The 24,263-nt window shown below is 42.4% G+C and overlaps 1 protein-coding gene across 7 annotated transcripts in view; it reads right to left on the bottom strand.

The window, feature by feature from the left end:
- Positions 1-4,662, bottom strand: part of sgip1a (SH3GL interacting endocytic adaptor 1a) — a 54,521-nt gene extending 49,859 nt beyond the window's left edge. For 6 of the 7 annotated variants that reach the window (XM_036554776.1, XM_036554716.1, XM_036554760.1 and 3 more), the window contains exon 1: positions 4,276-4,500. In XM_036554776.1, the coding sequence (XP_036410669.1) occupies positions 4,276-4,318 (43 nt within the window). In that variant the 5' untranslated portion in view covers positions 4,319-4,500. Of the gene's footprint in view, positions 1-4,275; positions 4,501-4,569 lie in introns of those variants that run through there. The other variant, XM_036554724.1, reaches the window with a different exon arrangement.
- Positions 4,663-24,263: the final 19,601 nt, after the last annotated feature.

Raw genomic sequence — 24,263 nt, 5'->3', positions numbered from 1 at the left:
ATATCAAGACACTGTTACACTGGGACACAAAAGCAATCTCAGTTCGAAATAAGCAGATAAACACAGAAAAATATTATCTTCTCTTCCCCTTAAATATTGAGAGAAAACATTTAATAATGCTGAAAACCGTTGATAAAATGACTACATGCGTGTTGCATCTGCAGTGGATATTCTTTACATTACTCACTGATTTGTCTCATTCATTGACTAACAATTATTCAGAAATCAAATTAGGTAAATTGAGAATTACTAAAAATAGTTAATGATTGCATCATTTTGCCCTAATTTGAGTAATTTGCCTGGGCTATGTAAAATCATATTTAGAAAATGAACTAAAAAACAACAATCAATTAAGCATGGGTTTGTTTTTTTAACACGTACTGGTGACTTCCCTATTTAGCATCCCCAATCAGACGAGAGAATAATAATTATGTGTGAGATTTCGAGATCCTCCTCCATCTTGTCTCCGATTTCCTCGCTATCCGACACAGCAGTGTGACAGGAGCGGCACCAGCATTGCGTGCCTGCCGGTGCAGACGGACCTCAGTCATAGTTTAACCTGAGCCAGGCCTTCACACCGCCTTGCCGGGTGGAATTCATTCTCTACAGTCATGCTCAGAGTCCATGTGAGAGTCCCTTTCCCAGGCGAGTCTCCGCCCTGCCCCCACCCTCTCTCCCCCCAACCCCCCCTCCTCCCATCCCTCCTCTCCACTAAGGCCCCGCCCACCGCCTGCTCTGCCAGACAAGGTGCCTTCTGTAGCACTGCTATACAGGGGAGGGCAGATTTACAGAACTGAATGGAGGGGATTTGCTATATAAAGCCTAATTCCCTAAGCCTCATCTTGGTGCTGGAAGTGGTGTAGGTAAAGCCAGCAGTGTTTTCTGGTAAAAGCTCCGAAGGCACGTTCAAAATGGAGGCAGACAGCATCCAATGGTCCTGGATGCAACATGTTTACGCACATGAACCTCAGGTGGGGGTTTATCTCACACTGAGAGCCTCTCTGACCAGAGGCAGTCACCAGTCACAAAATCTTGCTGTTTTTTCATGACAGAAACAGCTTTTTATCTCAGCCATGTCAACAAGTCTATTTAATATTACTGTTAAATAAATCTTGGATAAGAAATGTTGTCAGGGAAGAGCCAAACTGCCATTTCACGCCATGAGTAATACACCATGACACAGCTTGGCTAAGTGCTGAGAAATCTGCAGCCACACGAACACTGTGTTCACAGTAATCTCAGATCAGCCTGTGTGTACATACTGCTGACCTCAGACACTGCTGAGGACAGAGATACAATAATTCAAAGAACTGTGTCTTCTTATTAGCACATCATCCTGTGCAAACCACTAAACCGTACCCGCTTCCTTCTACAACACAATGAGCCACAATTCAAAATGGGAAGGGAAATACTGAACCAAAAGCATCATAGGGGGAGAAAAGAGTCTGAGGGGAACCAGCATCAGTGCACAAAGGGCATTATAAAAGGCACGCGTTACTATGTGATCTGTTAAATAGAGAAGTGACAACTCATTATATTTAATCCTTTCAGGCAGATTGCAAACAATAATGCTGTGTTTGTAATGTTTCCATACAATGCCCTTAACAAGATCAATTACCCCAGCCTCCTCTGTCAGCCCAAAGCACCCACTACAATCCTCTTTCTCGCTGGATACCAGTGCCATACTATCTACTCATTGCTACTCAGACTCAATGGGCTCAAATGCTCATCACTAGAGTGCACAGTGACGAAACCCCAAGTAAAACTGCATGAAGCTGTTCCAATGTCCAGGGTTTTAGTTGGGAGTAGGAAGCAAACACCCCATCTCCGCACAGCCATGTGAGCCCGCTCACGCTCCTACTCCTTCTCCCCACGGCACTGTGGCTGCGGTCACTCAGTGTCCGGACACAGCGGACGGCCGGCCCTGTGCCGCTGGTTGAGGAAACAAGGTCCTGTTCATTGGAAAAGAGCACGCAGAGCATGTGGTCAACAGAATTTATATTAATACTTAAACCTGTGAGATGAACAGAGGTAGAACAGGATGCGAACTGATTTTTTAAAAATCGGAAGTGCTTCTCCCCACCCACTCACAATTACATTATGGTATATGTGGGGCACTGTTTTGGCTCTCTCTGCGGGATCAGGATTAGGGTTTACCGTAAAGTGTGTTCGGGCTCTGCAGAATAAATATGCGCTCTTCTCTTAATCTGTGGGTATCTTCTTAGTGAAAAAAACATAATCAAGTAAAGTAACTGTAGTCATTGCTGAGACACAGATCAGGCCTGCAGGAACGAAGAGGTCATTTCACTCAGCTGTGTGCTGGCCCAGCAGAGCTCTGCTGATTCACACTTAGATCATCAGATGAAATCCACGCCCTTCTCACCTCCACTGTGCACATATTAAGCACAGCTGTTTAGCTGTGACCACACCTTCCCCACCTAACCTACCTCTTCACTATCATTTCTCTCAGTACTGCTTCACTGAAAAAAAATATGAGCACAGAAGCAATCCTCTACTTAAAGGGCTGTTTCTTTATACTTAAGCTTTAGATATGATAATGGACGGCTTATTAGGTTATGCAGACTGTTTGCATTTCAGCACCAGAAATATCACATATAAGTTTAGCGTATAAATGAAAAAAATATTCAAATATTTAAACAAAAAGCCACCTTATGGCAATATGGCAATATGTATGCTTTCAATAAAATGGCGCACAGGAAAAGCTAAATATTCTATGCTGATCCTGCGTAACAGAAACACATCTGTGGTGAGTTATAGAGGCTGACTGTTTCTCACTGTCACTAAGCTTGCTGTGTAGACTCCATACGGACTCTCTTATTTTTAAACTATGTGGACTGGCTCAGTGAACAGAATGAGAGAGTAAATCCAGACGATTACAAGATCTGTGCTGCTGTGATTAAAAAAAGGGGGAAAAACCCAACCCACTTTATCTGCACCTCCAGCTACATCTGCGCATGCTCTCAGGGAGTTCAAAGGCCCAGGAGTGGGCATAGTACATCTGTTAAGCAGCCAGCAGGTGGGGCTGTGTTAACAGTCATATCAATTGCATATGTTGAGAGACCGAGGGAGAAAAATTTCAAAATACAAGGTCTATCTGTTGAAGACCTGCCATAGCAACACGCTTTTCCACAAAATCCACTAAGAGAAAAGAGAAATACTGGTCTGAATGAACATTTCTGTATTTTAAGACTTAAATCTCTAGTTTAAGCACTGACTGTACAGTTCTAACATTCAAGAACAATTGCCCTAATTTATGTACATGCTGCTTTATGACTATGTCAAGTTATAGTTTATCTACAAAACATGAAGTCTACTGTTTATTTGTTCAAAACAGGTTCTTATCCCTGTTTCTATATGTTACTTTCTAATTTTGTCTTTCATTTTTGCTATTACCATAACAAACAAATGATGCTGGCAACAGCTCATATTTTTGAGAATCTTAAGCTTATAAAGGCTGCCATATTTATTTTTAAATATACTTTGCTTATGTTGCTATTGCTAGCAATAAAAGACTTCATATCAATGACGATTTGTGAAACAGTGAAAAACAGCTTATAGCAAAAGGGAGTTTTGCTTATTTGTGAGGCACTGATGACAGATTATAAACAATTCAAACCAACTATATTATGCAGAATAGCCTACAGTAAATTCCTAGCTTGACTGTGCCATGCTAACAGGGACAAGCCCCCTGCTTGTAAGCTCTATGTCACATGTACAAGCTCATCCACGAGCTGGATTTGTAACATTTACCCTGGGCTTGCACAGGGCTTCCACTCCCACAAATGCAACAGCTACTCTATCAGCACACTCAGGCCCACTATGGTACGTGAAGTGTGAGAGGGAGGGAGGGAGGGAGGGAAAGAGAGAGAGAACAAAAAGCAAGGGAGAGCACAGAGAAAGAGAGAGAAAGAGAAACTGGAGAGGCCCTCTTTTTTCAATAGGCTGAAATCTCTTTATCCACCTCCAGCGTAGCATTTGAATCACTGCAGTGCCACAGAAAACTGCAACTGGCATACTGAATTTCCATCTGACCCAGTTTAATGAAATACAAACTTAATCAAGTAATGTGTTCAGGTTTAACATATAAGATGTCCTCACACAGATGGCCTGTCACAGTACTGTGTGAGAGACATTTTTCAGCCACAGCACTGCTTTAATGAAAGCTACAAAACTGTTACTGTGTCACTCACAGAGTTCAGGCATCCCCACAGCACATGGAACTTTATCCAGAAACAAAAACCAGGGTTCTCTTACCTGCAACAATGCGGAACCAGCCAGTACATAGCTCCTCAGCCATTTACAGAGCTCTCCATGGAGTGGGGCACAGCTCAGGCGATCCAGAACAGATTCAGAAAAGAGAGACGGATGCACCAAAAGGAACCCAAATGAATGACAGCGGGAACCTGCAAGCAGAGACAGTGAAATAACAGCAGCAAGAAGGGACTGAGCCTCCCTTTCCTCTCAAAGAGAGCACAGGCAAGCACGCACACACAAACACACACAAACACACACACACACACACACACACACACACAAAGCCTCCCGAACCTGCAGAGAATAGTGATGTAGAGGGAAGCAGGCCCAGCCCTCCTTCTGAAGGGGACTCTGTTCCTGCTTCTCCTTGACTGAGTGACCTGGTATCTGTGTGTGTGTGTGTGTGTGTGTGTGAGGGAGAGAAAGAGAGAGAGAGAGAGAGAGAAAGAGAGAGAAAGAGAGAGGGAGGGAGAAAGACAGAGGGAGACAGACAGCAGGAAAAGGCTGTCTCCTGAGACACAGCGGATGAGGCCAATTACAGTGAAATATGCAGTAACCCCTAACATCCTACATCCGGGAGAAGAGAGCAGGGTAGCAGGGAGATGGAAACAAGGAGCAGAGAGACTGGAACAGAGAGAAATGAGCAGAGAACAAGAGCAGTGACCAGAGCAGAGCAGAACAGAGCAGTGACCAGAGAGAGTACAGCAGTGACCAGAGAGAGCAGAACAGTGACTTTATAGAGCAAAGCAGTGATCAGAGGGAACAGATCAGCGATCAGAAAGAGCAGAGCAGTGATCAGAGGGAACAGATCAGTGATCAGAAAGAGCAGAGCAGTGATCAGAGGGAACAGATCAGTGATCAGAGAGAGTAGAGCAGTGACCGGAGAGAGTAGAGCAGTGACTTGATAGAGCAGAGAAGTGATCAGAAAGAGTAGAGCAGTCACCAGAGGGAACAGATCAGTGATCAGAGAGAGTAGAGCAGTGACCAGAGGGAACAGATCAGTGATCAGAGAGAGTAGAGCAGTGACCAGAGAGAATAGAGCAGTGGCCAGAGAGAGAGAGCAGTGATCAGTAGGATCAGAACAGAGCAGTGATCATTTCAGTGGGGTGAAATGACCAGAGAGTATAGAGTAGAGTGTAGAGAGTAAGGAGCATAGGTTAAAAAGAATATATGAGAGAACAGCAAGCAAGGAACAGAGAAGAAAGAGCTGGGAGCAGAGATCAAAGAGTAAAGATCAGGGAGCAGACAGAAGGAAGGAGATGGTAGCAGCGGAAAGATCTCACACGTTTAGTACATCCAAATAACCTCGTTGCCCTCAGATAACCACAGAACAGTACAGTAATATGACCAATCTCTGTACAATGTTGTACATATTGTACAATACTGTACAATACATACAATATGTACTCTGTTTTCATGAGGACAGGCTGTAGTTGATAGTTTATTTTCAATAAATAGATTAAGCGTAGTGAACTCAAGTTTTCCTTTATACAGTGCAACTGACGCTGTAAAACATACATATTTTGGCTGTCATTTTAAGTGTCCTCCAGAATGAAGGGGTAAAATTCATATGAAATATACAGGCAACAGGACAGATTTCACACAAGGGGACCTCATTTTGAAGTCAAAACTTTAGACTTTATTCACTGCGCACAATGTATCGTGGCCACTACGTTCTGAGTGACATACGGGCTGATCAGACCACTTGCAAATCAGATGACGAACTAGTCAGATCTTAGCCACAACCTTGATGAATAAAATGTAGGGTTTAATTGTGGGCAGCAGTGTGGCATAGTGGTCAGGAGCGGGGCTTGTACCCGTGAGGTTGCTGGTTTGATTCCCTATTGGGGGCACTGCTGCTGCACCCTTGGGCAAAGGTACTTAACCTACAATTGCCTCAGTAAATATCCAGCAGTGTAAATGGATAAAATTGTAACCTATGTAAGTTGCTCTGGATAAGAGTGTCTCCTAAATGACAATAATGTAATGAAATGCGAGTGAATGAAGTGAGAGCCATTTCGGTTGCCTAGTTCTCACCAAAGTACCAAAGTGATGATATTTAAAATGTTTTTGATCATTTCAGATTATAATTCATTCTGCCTCCCATGCCTCTCCCCTGATTCTTCCGACATCAGCATCCCATTGAAGCCTCCAGTGCCCCCGTGGAAAATCCTCAGAAACCCCTGTGCTCTCCCACCTGCCAGCCCAGGGGCCTCTGGGCCCAGCGACAGACTGCCTGCTAACCAGATAATTGAAATGCGTGATCAGGCTTCACGCTGGCTGTAGGTGTGCAAATCACTTCTCCTTGCTACATCTCAACTATCCCGGCACATCCATTATTCATCGGTATGCCAGGATCTAATTGACCCAGGGAGAGAGGAGAAAGAGAGACGCTGTGACATTCCGTGCAGCTTCCAGACTGGTACCCTGTGAAGTGACGTGAGAGGATAGCGCCCCCTCCTGTTCTTTCTGCTGTACTGTAGACTGTATCTCCAGTGCATTGATGTGACTTCACCACAAGCCTTGCAAACCCATCTGGATTACTCATGGCGACTGAGGCAACTAACCTATCATTTATGAAACATAACCAATGCCTTGTCGCTATGGAGATTCCTTGGAGTTTACTGGCACAGAAAGGCTAGTAAAATGCTGAGGTACTCCTACTCAAAGAAACCATCATTTTATAAACCAGCTGAGAGCCCGCTAAACTTTGGGATACTAACCACTCTGTAGCGATGCCCAGCAAAAAATAAAGGTAAAATGCATGGTCCATCAGATATTTTGTCACTGTTGTGCTCTTACATTGGGCCTCAGAAACTGTATGCACTTCACATCACTTCAATACTTTCAGAAATTAAATATCTGCAACTGAATATGACTAATATCCAATATTAGGCATATAAATGCTGACAAAATGGAAGCAGTCAAGTGTCTCCACTGCACACTGACCCCATTACCGCAAGAGAACACAGCAGTAAAATGAATAACTTTGACCATTTGCATTTCAGTAGTAAAATGCCTAACCCTAGCCCTAGAATGGATGCGACACATGACAGATGTTGCATTTTAAAATTAATATCCACTGTTATATTCAATTCAATCATATCAATTTAAAATTGACCATCTGAGTGCAATATAATCAGCTGGCTGAGTACACACACAAGATTTATCTGGAGATCCATTACTGGCTATTCTGACTTTGTGAATTGTAGCCATAACAGGACAAAGCACAAGGTGTAAAAATGCCAACTTCTCATGAAAATCTCGTCCGGAAGAGAGAAAATTAATTACCTATCATTACCCCCCAACTGTCTTAAACGCCATTTTCATATTATTGAAAATATGTGTTTCAGGATATACACAATACTGCCACCTAGTGACAAATTTTCACAAACTATTCCTGCAGATGACATCTGAGCACACAAATTTATTACTTGTCTGTCATTGGAGAAGGGCACAAGGCCCTTCAGCTAGTCTGGACACGCTCCAGTATCTGCTCCAGGAGGGGTCTCTTGCTAAACAAGATCACATGTTTTCAGGATTTTCTGCTTTCACAAAGAAATCAGCAAAGCTGACCTGAGGTTACACACAATGCTGTTTTTCTTTTGAGATATAGTCTACCTAAGTGGCAATTACAACCAAGTGATGGACTTAGCTCTTACAGCAATAAGAGAGTCAGTGTCTATTTTCTAGCACAGACTGAAACCAACCTATTCAGACTACATCTCAACACCTAAAACTCTGACCCTTCCTCCCCCAAACACTAAAAGCCCACAGCAAAGCTTTAATATAATTTTAATAAAACTATAATATGTATAATATATAAAGTAAAGACGTTAGAGGCAAAAAGACAGATAGCAGTGCCAGCTTTTTGCCGAGGCAGTCTAAATTTTGTGGTGACTGAAGCTTCCGGCAGTACAAACTACAGCAGGTGGCTGAAAACAGTGATAGTGGTATATGTTTGTCCATGCTATGACAACACTCACTGTGGCAATGTTTCCCACAATAGCATTATATTACAAACATTAAGTGAATCCTTAGTATGTATATGGCCAAATGACTAGCCTGATCAATGCACTGTTAGTAAATCACTGGGCATAAATGCATCTGCTGAGTTACTCCTACTACTACTCCTAATTAATAAATGTAAATGTAAATGATACATTATCATCCTACACATCAACAACGTACATATTGAATTCACTGATTATACCCATTCATATATTGTTGTAAATATGTTGTGCGTATGAACACTGTATGAATATTGATCTTATCTAACTGGTACCTAACTATGGCAAACCAAAATCTGAATTCTTTTGATTGAACTCTAACTTCTCTAAAAACTCTTACCGTCTAAAAATCATGTATCTGGGTCACTGTATCTGGGTTTGTTGACAATCAGTAATGCACAGTATGAAGAATCAGAGTGCTATGTTGGGCGATGCCTGCTTCAGAGAAATCCTACAATCACGCTGTCCAAAAAGTAAAATCTTCAAAAAGAACACATAACATAAACTATGTTGATGATTGTGGATATTATATTCAGTCACACTGACTGATACACCCAAGTACTAAAGAAGGTGTTTAATTTCAGGGTAGGAATTTTTCTTCAAAAAAAAAAAAAATAAATAAATAAAAAATCAACACATACTGACTTCGCTGGTATGGCTTTCTTCAATGTGTTTGTCTATTACACTCTGGCCACACCTTTGGTTCTATTAACAGTTTTTCACAATGCAAATGACAACCTATAACTGAAGCAGCCAGCATAAACACGACTGTATCTGACCTACTTTCTCTTCACGTTTTGATACTTCCAGCAGGGGGTGCAGTTCTACTGTCACAGAGAAAGAAACACTGTTTTGTGTTATACCACTATTAACGAACGGAAAACACCGCTTTGTAATCAACTAGTTTATGATAATCTCTACTGAATTATTTTCCTTCTATATATGGGATACAAATGAAAAAAATATATCCAACCCTGATATGCAGAAAATGTACTAGTTCTAGCTGAGAGCATGTACCAAACATTATTTATTTGCTTAGTAATTACTCTCTAGAATCTCAGGTGTCTTCCATATTATCGGCTTATGCAGCTAAATTATTAACTGAAGTGAATCACATTAAGTGTCTTGTTTAAAGAAACAAAGGCAGTGCACCACCTCTGAAATTAGCTACACAGCACTTTCCTTCACTACTACTCCACACTGTTGCCCTGTTACACTGCACCAGTTTTGTGTGGTGATACTTTTGGTGGGTTTGTGATGGCTGCTGATACGCGGCTATTTGCATTTGTGCTGTTAGGTCTCTTGCCTGGAGTACTGAGAAATGCCATGAGCCTCCACATCTCCGTGTGCCAGCCAAACACAGCCCAGAACCAAAATGGGGACACTGCATAGCTGACAAGCAGCAGCATCACATGGCTGCAGACTGCACTAACTGCAGTGAGGAGGCAAAAGCAATCTCGCATCTCTCACATTGACAAGCCAGAAGGAGACTCAAGAGAGCTCCTGGATTTTGACATGGAGCTGCTACAGTGTGCCTGAAAATGTCTGCCAACAGTCAGCTGCTACCCGGACTGTAGTGTGGTAGAGCGGGTTTTCTAATCATCAGGTGGCAGGATCAAATTCCAGGCAGGGCACTGCACCCTTGAGCAAGGTAGTTAACCTGAATTTATTCAGTCCAAGAGCATTAACTGATAATGTATTAAACTGCAAGCTGTGTAATAAGGGCCTCTAGTAAATAAATAAATGAAGATTCTGTTAATGCAGAAAAAGTCAGAGACATTATCTGGGGCCCAAACATACCCCAATGCCTATGGACATGAATGTGAATGTGAAGCCTGCCAAAATTCTTCATGCAAATGAAACTGTAATTTGCTAAGACTTAAACCTTCTAGAATCAAATATCAAAAAGAAGACAAATTTTAACTCCTTACTAGACAACAGCCCTAAACTCCACCTTTCCCGACTCTACTGGGAAATGTCTCCATATCAAACGCATTACGGTTAACTCCCGTGACCTGCACTGGGCATGTCGACCATAGGGCTGACAGACATGACGAAGTCGACCAGCGGCACAAGATTGGGGGAAGTGGGTGCTAATTGCAGTAAAAGCCCCTAAAAACTGCCTCTGACTAATGGAGTGACAGAGTCTGAGTGAGTGAACCCGCCCTGCACCGGCCCGTAGCCAAGGCCAGGGCTACACTCGGCAAACGGCACGTAGGCTCAGGGCTGCAGACACGCGCTTATCGCCCCTATCGTGGCGGCGGAATGTTGTTTTGATTGAACTGATGAGTCACATACAAACTCCCTAATCAGTGTCCCTCATCACCTTCGGGGAGTTGCACTCCACTGTTTGCAGGCAACGTGAGGTAGAGATGCCGCCCTCCATCCTCTGCGTGGCAGTGCGCTGTGTGGAGACGGGCTGCGGCCGGCTGAATGCCTGAGGGCGGGACTGGCCATTATAGAACGGGCCGACGGGTAGTGAGGAGGGAGGGTGTGCTGTAAGAGCGCGCATCTCTGCGAAAGAGCCGAACAGAGCAGCCCTCTGATTAATGACACTGAGGGTTTACGGTCAAGGAGCTGTGGTTTTAACCACTAAAGCCTGCGGTCAGCCTGTGTTCATCAGGCTGCAGTCATGCTGGCTCTCGGCCCCAGCACGTCGCTTCCAGCTAAGTGAAAAAGAACAGGCCATGCCTTAGAGAGATGGTGAATCTGCTCTCCAGGGTCAATACTACTGAATCTCACATGTTGAAGTACTTTGGCACATGTTTGTATTGCTTTCCTGCATTGCCAGGAAGGAGTGCCTGCATTAGGTGAGTACTGTACAATACTAGCTCAGGGGATTCAGACTGGCCTGCATGTCAGCTCCAACACCAAAACATCGCACGTTCAACTAATGTCTAAATTGTTTCAACAGCTAGACAGCAATGGCATCCATATCCGCTAACTCAGAGCATTGCATAGCATTACACAACAGCACATTCAGACCATTACACAGATGGAGAGGGGTAATGGCTCTGTAATGGTTTTGCATCCTCTCTAGCTACTTGTACATCAAGCTGCTTCATACTGTACCACAGAAATTAGAATCCAGCCAACCCTGGGGAGGCCTAACCCTGTGGGTCACCCAGGCTAGGGGTATAGCTTCCGCTCTTATGGTCGAAAAGGGAACCCCCCCCCCCCCAAAACTTTAACTGTATTGTGTGCAAAACTTTCCTATCAGCCTCGACATCCATAAATTCAGATTCAGAATGCAGACACCTACCGGAAAATAACTTTGAAGAGCCATTGTAGCATCACTTGAAAATAACAGACCGTCTAGAAAGCGTAAATGACATCCCTTTTGTTGAGGCATCCCAACTCTCTCAATGGTCCCTTATTCCAATTAGGTGCCTTTTGATAAAAATTCAATAAAGTCAGAGGGCACTGTACATGTTGCAGAGAGGGTTTCCTCTCACCAGGGTACCTCAAGAGGGCCAAAGAGATGAAGGTCCTCAACAGAACTAGTGGCAGTCGAATAAAGATATCTATACCTCTGTAACATGGGTGCCACTGTCAATCAGGGATTTTGATATGCTCTCTCAACTCAGAGCAACCTGGTCGTCAGATTTCACTAAAACGCAACATCAGATTCAGGAAGATTCAAAAGAAAATAATCATAATTTCGCTCTAGACTGCCAAAAGGTGGTTCTGGAGCTGTTATTTGGATTGACTGGTTTAAGTTTTACTGCATACAGCAATACCCTGTGGAATCACAGAGTGAATGTAGGGCACTCCTACACACTCCACTGACGCATCAAAGCTTGCTAACATAACAGTACTCTCCCTTTCAGCAGCTCACCATAAGAAATAAGCATGGAGAGGTATTAAGGTAAGGAGCTGATAAATCCTTCTAAATGCTGTACAGCTCTAGCTGGACACATTTCTTGCTTATCATCGTAAATATGTCTCACCAGCCAATTCATATTTACGCATCGGTTACTTGATGAAGTAGCGAGGTGACATCTTATTTTTCCACCCAGATCCCCCATCTCACCTACGCAGCTCTAAAAAAGGCCCCGCTCATCTCTGCCTCCTGTCTGGCTTCTATATCCCTTACTTGGTCACCACTGCCACCCACCCCTGCATAGCTGTGTTCAAACTCAAATAGAAATACGGTGCAAGGATCCTTAAATAAACATAGGAAAAGGACCCACACCGTACCTACCAGCAGCCGGAAGCCGCACAGGGCCAGCACACATACATGGAGTTTCCTGTATGAATGCTGTGAGTTTGTTATTTCGGTAGTATGGAGCAGCATCCCACAAACCAGGAGCTCCTCTTCCTGTCGGTGGTGGTTGTGATGACATCACAATACGTGGGGCACAAGCCGTGAAAAGGTGTTCATCTGAGAGTCAGGCCCAGTGCAATTGTGAGGCTAACACGGTGTCAGCATTAAACAAAAGATCTGAGAAGGTTAGCAAGGATGGTGCTGGGATGGCCAACAGGACTAGTACAGAGTATAAGTGGAGAGCTGTGGCCGAAGCGCCTATAATCCACCCTGCAGCAACAAGACTGCCATGATCAGAAATTGATTGCATCCCCTACCCCACCATTGTTTTAGTCTACTTCACTCTCTCAGTCCCTCTCTTTCCAGATCAGATATAACAAGTTATACACATTCAGCTAGGTTCAAGGTCACAACATGTTCTGGTTGTTTGAAGTGCAAATTTGAATTTAAATTCTGGTCACAATCTGCCATTTGTTTTGGTGTAATAAGGAAGAACTGATTGCAAAATTGATCACTTTTGCTAACCACTTTATGTGCAGGTCAAATTGTCAAAGAGCTTTTGAACACAATAAGCCTGCACTCAGCAACTTGAAAATTAATTGATAGGGCTTCAGTTCAGTTTTATCAGAAAAACTGTAACTTTAAATGAAACCTGTCACAGTCTATCAGGCATGTATTTGGGGCCCTGGATAGTTAATTACTGTCAGTTTTCTGACTGTCAAGCTACAGTGGTTAATTCCCGGGGCCGAAACACAAAAGCTTTAGATGGTAAGGCAGAACTTGATTTGACTCCCTTTCCAAGATGAACATTTTTAATATCCTCTAAAACAAAGAAGATTAATACACCTAGCATGGTCCATGCCTAACCTATCCACACTGAAAGCATTCATTAGTACAACTGAAGTGGTGTCTCCCCCTCTAGTGAGTTCAGTCCTGAAGACCTGGGTGTTTAGGTATCGCAGGCTGAGTGTTAGTTTAAGGACTGCACACTTCATCAGACACACCTGAACGTCACATCCACAAACTAAAATGAGTATAAAATACCAGAATCAATTTCAAAATCAAATTTTCTTTTAAAAGCAGTTACTGAAAGTCTTGATCTGTACACTTCTGTTTGGAATTTACAGTATAAGAGCACAGTCCCTTTCTATTGATAATGAAAAAAAAATATATTTCTGCATTTGTAGTCATGAGAACTCATTAAAATCCTTACAAAAAAAAAGATTGCACTAGTGGCACTAATTGGCAATTCCTTTCTAATTATGCAAATTGCTAATAGTGGTTATGTTTTAGAGTTAGTTGTATGAAGGGTGCCAGCACAACAACCACATTTCACTGGTGACAGCAGTTTGCCTAAATGTTTGAACCTTTTTATCTTCATCATAAAAAAATAACAATGAGCTCAGAATTTCCCGTGAATGTACTGCAGTTTGTAAAATTTCAACAGAAACGGTGAATTAATATTCAAGTATCAGAGCACTGTGTGATGTGTACCAGCAGCAGCAATGGGTGGGAAGAGGATAGCGGGGCTTTCCCAAGCCCATCATTTTAGTTCTGTGGAACCAACATCAGTTTGCTGTCACGTCGCATCCTGACCTAATCCCTGTAGCTCCCACCCACATTCTGAATTTTTGAACTCATGGGAGTTAAGTGTCCCATTCAGATTGCAGCTCCTCTGCTGGAGTTTTATCTGCAGGGTGATGTGATTTTGCACGCTTTACTGTGCCGCACATATGGGGGTCAACCACGAGGGCATTCGCTGTCTCTGAAGAGCTGTATGAAGTATGAAATCAGCAGGAACCCAATGCTTTAACCAGGTACATCCAGACCTGTATTTAAGTATGGCGACATGACCTACTTGCTGCATTCGTGCATAACCTATGAGGGATTCCACACTAGAACAGACAGCTCCTAACTGAAAAAAGAGTCATATGAACATGTGACTTTTAATTAGATCACTGGGCTCTAATTCATCAGTTGTTACATAAGCTGTTTTTTTAATTAATAGCGCTGTCACATGGCTTTCACCAATCCAAGCGTAAACTCCATTTTTAATCCTATTATACCGCTTCCAAACAATGATTCTGAGCAGTTACCGTTCTCAGACACTTGATGCTCCATCTTGTTTTAATTGCAGAGGCACACAGAGGAACAGTGAAATCGCTGTTTTTTTTTTTTTTTTTTCCGGAGGAACACAAATCCCGCCTTTCCCAACAGTGTCTTGTGATTCTGCATCAAGCACACGAAGCTGATCTCGAGGTTGTGCAATAAACTTTAACCAGCTGCTAGATTCTCTCAAGTGGGCGCGAGCCCTGCCAGAGTCGCCGCTCAGCTTGCTCTCACGTGGTGCTGCGCCATGGGCCATCTGCCCGGTCCCGTCAGGGAGGTGCCAAAATGTTTTCATCCACGTTAAACCCACCATCACATAAAAAAAGCAAAGTCTGAGGTTTCCGTCCTTAATGCTTCCAGGTTACATCCACTACGCTGCTTCTGTTGAACACATTACGTGCGTTTTAGAGGCAGTTTTTCAAAAGAAATCGCTGGTGACGTACAATGTTTTCAGGATGATGATGTGGTGCAGTGGTTAGAGCACTGGGGTGTGAGGGTGTGTGTCCCCGATGAGCCAGTGTATTTTGTGTGTGTGTATTTTGTGTGTATTAACTTGTATTACATGGTAAGCTGCCCTGAATAAGGGTTTCTTCTAAGCAAACAAATCATAAAACCAAGCATATGAAAGCATTCACGTCAGAAAACATTGGTTGCTCTCAACACAGTTTGTTAAAATGGTGAAATCTTGTTTATCCAGGGATGAAACCTTACATGGGGATGTGATAGCCTCTTTACCACAGAGCCTGACACTTGAGAGCCCAGGATTACCGGCCTGGCAGGGAGACACACCACATGAATGCTCGTATATTACTGTAAGAAATGAAGCGGGCTGTTCTTCCACCGCTCCCATATCAAATGCCTAAATCTCTTAATGTCTGGATCTCAGACCTAAACCGTGTTAAATCAACCCAATCCCAACTCTTTCTATATTGTTACAAAAGGATATAGCTCATTCATGAAACCACTCAGTCCACCAGTCCTCCAGCATAAATATGAATCTTTGAGACATAAACACACATCTGAAAACTGTAATTTCAAGCAAAACTCAGCCAACTTTCTAGGTACAGATTAATGCATTTTACAATTTTGACTTCAGACAAGAAAGCAAACAGGTACTCTGTCAGCACTTACAGTTCACAAGCTTTTCAAGACATTCATGGCACAAAAACACAGGATATATCCACCAATGTCTTTAAAACATGTGACTAATAGAGACAGGGTCAAGGTTTCTTTGTTGTTTTTTCCCGAAACCATTCCTGTATGTGCTAAAACATGTTTTCCAGCACCAAAGCAACTGACACTTGTGCAGACTAATCTCGCTAATTTCCTCCCCGGGTTTTCCCTTGCTCATCATTCTCAGCTCTAGCCTCGCTGAGATCCCCCCTCTTCAGACTTCCATGGAGACATCTGGCCCTCTATCTACACATGCTGTGAGGTCACCTTCACCAGGGAGCAGGACTTCCCCTGTGTAGAGTGTGAGTCACGGGGCAGCTCGCCAAATGCAAAGAGCTCTCTCACCACAGCCGCTCCAGTCACCCTTCCAGAGCAATCCCACACAATCCCTGCAAATCACCCATCACCAACATGAGCCATCGTTTTAGGTTAACATGCGGTTATGTGCCTGTGTGTGATTGTGGTCTCAGGGCATGGCCAAGGGACCTTTTTAGAAATGTCTTGCTTTATACGGAATGATTCCTGTGCAGTGTTTGACCATGGTTCCCTGTTCATAGAGGTTATAAGGTACATGTGCCACATGTACGCTATGGTAGAGGTAGGCTTGTATGACCTGTTTGGCAGCTCACAGAGTGAACTCTGCTTACAAGTTAGTCATTATTTCTAATGTTGGTGTTGGCAAGTAAAGTAGGAGTTTGAGTTGCATACTGACATCATAACAAGCTGTAATGATTTACCATGGAAGGTAACCATGAATTGCTACTTGGTATCTAAATTTTCACTTTTAAACCACAAATGTGAAAACTGCAAGTCATGTAGCTCTCCGATTTGTTCAGAGGGAGGTGTGTTTTGACTGTGGCCTTGCACACCAATAGCCTTGACTTTTGTCTAACAAATTTTTTTCTTGCCTGTTTGGTTATACTGGTTTGATTTAATACAAGTTATGGCATGTTAATATTGTAAAATATTGATGCAGCTGACTTGGTATATCTGCTATTAATATTACTGCTAAATGGATGAAGTCACAGCTGATATAGTGATAGATATATTAGCAGTAGAACATACAGAAACATATACAAAAATGTCATATACAGTAACACATGATTATGTTTTTCTATGATAAGACCAGTGTGAGAAATACCCGGTGGCAATCGGGGGGTCCCCCCTACCCATACCTGCCAACATTTAGGTTTCAAAATACAGGAGGTTTTTTCAGTGGGGGGGGGGGGGGGGGGGGGGGGGTTAGTAAATAGATAAGTAAATATTTAATTGTATGTAGTGTGTGGATTGTGTGTGTAGATTGTGTTTCATAGACAATCTGGCAACATGGGTAACGTCAGACAAAAGTAAATTCTGCTGTTTATTTTGATATGCAGTACATTGTGAAGCGATAGGGACTTCGTGACTTACTCAACCAAGAAGCAGGAGTGTGAAAATAGGTGAAGAAATTAGTATAGATATTACTTTGCAGAAGTTTGATCTGTCTTCATAACGTGATTACTTTGGTGTGTACAAATATGTGACTAGCATCATTACAAAGCTCCAGTTCCGCTCTTTCTTGTGATATGTGTTCCATATCTAGGCAATGACAAGTTCATGAGTAATTCAAACAAGAGCAATGGGCGTGGAGATGGACGCAGAGCTGTATGTTGATTGTAACTATGATTAAATTTGATGTAAATTCTAAATTATTTTTCGCGCCAACACTTTGTCACATAGACAAGCAACAAGCATTGTTAGCAATGAATAGCCTACTTCATGAGCAATTTAACTGAGAAGAAAGGATGTGAATTTGGACGCAGGCTGCGTCCGTCGGGGTTAAAGGGTTAAAAGACATTTTTAGTGACAACTGCAAGTGACAAATAATTTTTTAAAGATTTTTCCAGAGACCCCCCAAAATTTTGCTGTTGAGGCTTTCAGGGGGTCTCAAGTGTCAATCAAGGGGTCTCGGACCCCCTGAGACCCCCCCGTATTTCGCACCCTGGATAAGACCATATTTACCATAGGACAACAGGGTGTTCAGCAGTCCCAAAGGAGAACTTCACCAGTGGCATTGTGGATCAGCATTTGTAAACTTGAGCAGAGAAGGTATACATTTTTAAGGTTAACGACAGGTTGTGAAGGCCTACTGTAGGTAGCTAAGGTAAGGTTAATACATGGGAGTTGAGTAGATGCAGTAAGACAAGGTAGCTGAGTATGGTAAACCACTGAGATACAGTAGAATGCATGAACCAGGGGAACATGTGGGGAAAAGGCTTGTATTGCACAGTAAGTCAATTTGGTAGTCAAATAGTACAGTAGAGCAAGGTAAGTAGACACACCCAGTTGAAACATATAGTAAAATGCTGACAGTTTTCATATTATGCAAATGTGCTGTGTGGCACGGCAGGGTACAGTAGATATGGCAGAACTGTTTCATCATACTGTAGTAATGCCAGTTGTATTTTTCAGCTGGTATGACGTGGTGGGGATAGATTAGCATGTCCTTTATATGGTAAGGTAGATACGATATGGTAGATTATGTTATAGAGTATTATGATAATATCATATAATGTAAAGTAATGTATTAATTATCAATGGAACAGTACAATTAATATATTGACACACCATGTGCTGGACATCATAATAAAGCATATGGTATGTTGTGGTATGGTATGGTACGGTATGACAGGGTATTACAGAGTAGAAATGCTTATGAAATTCTCAGATAATTGTATACTGCCTGCAGACTACCGCATGGTATGATAAGACAAACTGAATCTTTAGGCCGCCAAGGATTTCCGTACTGATTCTGGATGGATGTCAACACAATAGAATTTTTTGACAATGACGTGGTGCAGACGAATGAAAGTAATGATTCCACATCTATTTACTCTGACAAGTTTGAAAGGCTCTAAATCACTAAATACATACCGCATACACTGACTAAAACTACGCAACCTACCATAAATTGAGCACAATATTCCCCTAGACTTTTAAATGCGCACTTTAAACTCCACTGTAAAATAAAGGAGACTGCCATACCTAAACAGCAAATTGTGTGCCAAAAACAATGAACATGCAGGTGAATGCATGCTCCATGGCATAAAGCACCACTGTGCACCTGAGTTCCCCTTTCAGAAGCTCCAGGGGTCACCTTCGGACCGTCTGTGAAAAGATCTAAACAGATATGTTGACCCTTTGTCGAAGCAGGTCAGATGGTATACGACTATTGCCATTTTAAGTGGTACTACTATTACTACTATTATTTCTCTATCATTTTTTTTTTCCATTTTGTGTTCTTCCTTTGTAATCTGAAGAGGCAGAAGCCTAACCCTTGTAAGGCAACACACCATTGCACATAAATGAACCTTAAGTTGTACTAAACGTTTATGTGGCACCTTTGGAACAGTGTCAGGTTACTTTGGAAACATGTTTTTGTGCTAAAAACGGTCAGTTTCATCTACCACATTATAGCTGTATAAGTGTACTGTAAAAGTGTTTTCCAAATAAAACTAACAGGATTCATGGAGAGATGCTATATCAAAATGAAGGCACGCATCAGTCTGAAGTTTACAGACATTTTGAACAGCGTATGTCGTTAACCGTTGTGTGTTACCGAGTCAGGTACATTTTTTTCTAACACAACTCAACAAGACAATAACAAAACGTATCGGTGCGATAACAATTACTACTCAGTCAGGAGATGGAAGGTACACACAAAAATTATGTAATGCCGTTGCTACTATTCTACAGGAAAAATGGAATACAAAATGATATAAGGCATTGAACTGGTTTGATAACAATCTGGCACGCCAAATTTTATGGTAGGCTACCGAACAGTAACTTTTTGCGTGAATGAAACAAAATCTCACTGCAGTATTACGTATGCACGTATGCAAGCTATTTTCTAAATCGTCGTTCATAGTGTAAAGCTGTATCCATACAGTTATATTGCATTTATTCCTCGACCGCCACAAAAGTTCTTCGCTGCACCCAACCTCCTTGCGAAATATAAACAAGGAAGCGCCCGTCAGTTACACCCTTTCACAACAAAGGAAAACAAATGAAGTATTCACCTCAACACACGTCAAGTCAAGCCTCTTCTTTGAATGTTCGCATTCAGTGTGTAATATTCGACTGTATTACAACGAAATTCGCTGCGTTGCCCGTTGGCCTCGGACAATATTACAGATCGATACTCACGTTGTTGTACTTGTCACGAGTGTGCTGCAGACGTGCATGTGAAGTTCGGTGGCAGTTCCAGCGCGACTGCATTCACCAGATTCTCGCAGCGACGGAGAACAACGAATGCGGGAGGCAGTATAGCAGTATTTTAGCTTGCTTGATGCATGAAGCACACAAAATCAGATTTTGCATACGGCATTACCTTTTAAATCTAGATTGTTTTATTATTATTATTATTATTATTATAACGATTTTACCTTTACCAAAGGAAAGGGGCTTTTGGGCTTTTGCATTTTCTTCCAGCACACTGTTCCTAACCCGTATTTACATTATTTGGATCGTACTATAGGCCTGCACTGTCAATGATGCATGTTGTTTCTAAGAGTTAAAGGTCTAACATGAAAGTATATATTTTCCCTCATATTTCTTTAGGTTTATATGAATATTACTTTTTGCAAATTGTCAGGGAATATTTTTCATTTTTTAATATTTAATCACACTTGGGTTTTAGGCCTATTTATTTATTTCCATTTGTTTTTTCCTTCTGGAAATAGGGAACTGTAAAGCACTGTTTGACAATTTGATTGTAGAGCAGTATATCAAATAAAAGTCTGATTGATTTGCATATATCCATAAAAACTGAAAGGGGGAAAATATACTATGAACGAATAGGAAACAGAACAGCTCACGTTGTCCATTAGTCATGTGGAATTTAAACACATATTAGACTTGGTTTCAGAAAAAATTTTAATGAACTTATGGGACAAGATTTTGACAAATTTTTAAAAGGTGGGTGGTGTTTGTGTAGAAACATATTTTGGGAAGATGATTAAATTTTAGTGGTAAAAGGTTAAAATCAGGACTTTTATCTACATTTAACACCACACATATTAAGGGACAGTTCATTAATTATCATCAGTATGAATTATTTATTTATTTGTCAATCAATTTATTTCTATCATTTGATAAATCAAATGCCAAAAATGTCTTTATTGTATTGTCTGGTAATGATTCCACCTGGCTGAGTTTTCCAATCCTTGCAAAGATGAACAGAGAAGATAATCATGGCCTGTACACAGTTTTCAAGTCAGCCCATATGGAAACTGTATAGCTTTCCCACAGCACATACACAAACAAACACCATGTACCAATTGATCCCTTTTAATTAATTGTTATGTGGTGTATTGTAATGATATTGTAAATATAGCAGTACACCCAAAGAAAGAAAAGCCATTGATTTCACAAAATGGAGCAGCTGCTGCAGCACCTCATGATGGTGGTGGACTGGACCAACACGCCACGCTATTCAGCTGCAGCTCTAGAACCCTTCCATCCGTCACTCATATCAGAAACTCCTGTGCCCCCTGCAGGGCTTGGGAGAGGCTCGGCTGACCGCAGAATGGCGCCAATGGAGGCCAGGCGCAGGCCCGATCCAAATGTCAGCGATCATTTGAGTGCATCACTGGTAGAGCACAAACCCCTCCAGGAGATTTCCCTTCCATGTCCTCATTGACAGGTCAACTACAGTAACTGCAGTGCTTTCCCCGTTCCATTTCAATGGACGCCTTGCTCCCTGCATGGTCAAGGCAGGAGGTGCTCGTTCTGCCAGACATCGGCGTTTCGCCTACATCGCTCCCCAGTGGTGGAACGAACTCCCGGTCTCGCTACGGACAGCTCCTTCACCCCAGTCCTTCAGACGGGGCCTGAAGACGCACCTCTTCAGACTCTACCTGGACTGACCCAGCACACAATTGCTGCCCCCCCCCCCCCCCCCCGCCCATCAGTGCTGTCGTAAATTGCTGTGCTTTTTAAATTGTGCTTTTAAATTTTGTCTCTTGTTGCCGCCTTAACCCTGACGCTCATTGTGCCGTTTGAAGTTGTTGAAGTTTGCCGTTCGAAAGTATATCGTACTAGTTGCCCTTTAGGCTGTAATTGTAAAAATCTGATAGTACTGCGTCCTCAAACAGACCTTGCTCTCAGCTGAGAACTGTCTCATTGTGGAACTGTACACATCCTGTCCCCGTACTGTCGCTGTACCTACTGTATGCACTTTTGTAAGTCGCTTTGGATAAAAGCGTCTGCTAAATAAATAAATGTAAATGTAAATGTAAATGTCACAATATCAGTATTATGTACGTTCGTGAAAGAAGAGCAGTCCGTCTAGACATGCTAGGTTCTATCTAATGCTTAACAACGTGGCAATACAGGAAACGTATTCTCTCTGTACATTTTACGTTTTAGAATGAAAGCAGTGTTGATGCGCACCAAATACAGCTGTTTATCAGCTTAGTGAGAGACGGAAAGCTGTTTGGCACTGATGTTGTCTGACATTCAGGGAAACAGACATCAAATGCTCAGAAAACTGAGCCCAGCATGGTTCAAGCAGTCTACCACCTCCACCTCTCCTACAGATGCAATGCAGACGGGCTCTCGGCTCAGCTCTGACCTGAAATAAACAGGCACCGAGAATGGTTTTTTGTTGGAACGAGCGTGCCAGGTTCTGCCGGGAGGAGAAAGGCGAGCTGTGTGTCTGAGGTGGCCATTGCTGCAGAAGAATGCCCCCTCTGTGCGGGAACCTGTTTGATTTCATCGGGTGCGTGATGTGAGGTTTGAGGTAATGCAATCAATGGGGCACTGATCTCAATGCCGTGGAAATTGCCGTCAGGAATGGCTGTTGAATTCATTACTGCATCAAGCAATCTACACAGTACCCCCCGCCCCAACCCCTCATTCCACCCTAGTAATCGAATTCCCACTGAAAACACACAGTGTGGTAAAACACAGCTATTAATGTCAAATGGCCTTGGGACGCCCAGGCTGATGTGGGACTATGTGCCAAGTTTTTACAATAACATTTCTTTGAATTGAAATGCATTCTGAGTGTTTGTTTCGAGTTTTCTTATTCTAGTTTTTCTTCTTATTTCTTCATGCACTATGGGAAGGTATGAGAGAAACAGGGAGCTTCATCCAAGCATGGTACTGTTTATGTTTACATGTGTGTGAGCGTGCCTTAACATTTACCAGTCACTTTTACTGCAGGGCAGGTTTCATTGGAACTGTGGACTATAACCTTTGCAAAACTGTGGATTTTTGATTCTCTAGTTAATTCTTTGAGGGAAGGAGAGAAGGTTTTATCATACATGTACAAATAAACCAATGTACTCAATGATAATACAAAGACTTAATACTTGATGTTTAATATCCAAGCACACACCTGGCTATCCTATGTGATTTCTCTCACATACATTGCATTTAGTACAGTATGTTGTCTGTTCACAGTATAGACAACAACACACCTTCACCTGTAAGACAAGTGTTAATTTCACTTAAACATGTTTTCTCTGAAAGAATTTGATTGAACCTTCGATTCATTCTCAGCCCCTCTATCAGGGATGCCCTTTCTTCCAAGGCTACGTCAGTTATAGACAGCAGAGGAGTGGACCTTTGGCCCCTTAACCTCGCCTCTGAGAGAGAAACGCATCACTGTCCTTATCTCCTAATTGGCCAGGATGGTAAAAATAGAACTGGCCCAAGACCACGTGATTGATTTATAGCTCTAATTTACAAGGCTAATATGCTCCCAGGAGGGATGGGGTGTCGTGTTTCTCTTTCGTAGAATACATTTCCTGGGGTCACCATATGATACTCTCTTAAGTATCTCTTCTACGGCAAATCATGGTGGTCGGGAATTTCAGGAGGATGTAGGACTGGAGCTGTCGTGCATTCACATTTTGTGCAAAAAGCGGCAAAGCACAACATGAAGGCTTTCATTGCAGTCAGGAGAAAATGTTTGGGTGACATGGCACACTGTGACCACCAAACAGGGCAGTGGGCATTGTGCAGTGCGGAATGCAGAGGATGCTAAAGCTGGACAGTATTTTAACTTCAAACCCACTGGTATGTGGTGCAGCCATGCGTAACTGAGCTTGGTTGCTTGGCAACCTTGTATGGACTGCCCACAGTCTCCTCTTAACCACTTCAGTGGATTCGTTGAATATACTTGCTATCGTCTAAGAGTCAAGTAGAGCAGTGGTCTTTTTTCCATAGATGATGTGAATGGCTGACTCTGTTCCTTCTTGGAGGATTGACCGTTGACACTCAACTAGACATGCCCTGATACACATATTTATGGTTTACACATTATCCTTCCAGGAATGAGCCAATTTAGGCCTTGTATCATGGTATTGACGTCAGTGGGCCATAAACAAGCTGTTGTATTAAACAAAGTTGACCAATTTCTTGGAGCTGGGGAGCTGTCAACT

Source organism: Megalops cyprinoides, chromosome 2 (genome assembly GCF_013368585.1).
Source record: "Megalops cyprinoides isolate fMegCyp1 chromosome 2, fMegCyp1.pri, whole genome shotgun sequence".
NCBI classification, from domain to species: Eukaryota; Metazoa; Chordata; class Actinopteri; order Elopiformes; family Megalopidae; genus Megalops; species Megalops cyprinoides.
This window is presented reverse-complemented; position numbering and strand designations above follow the sequence as displayed.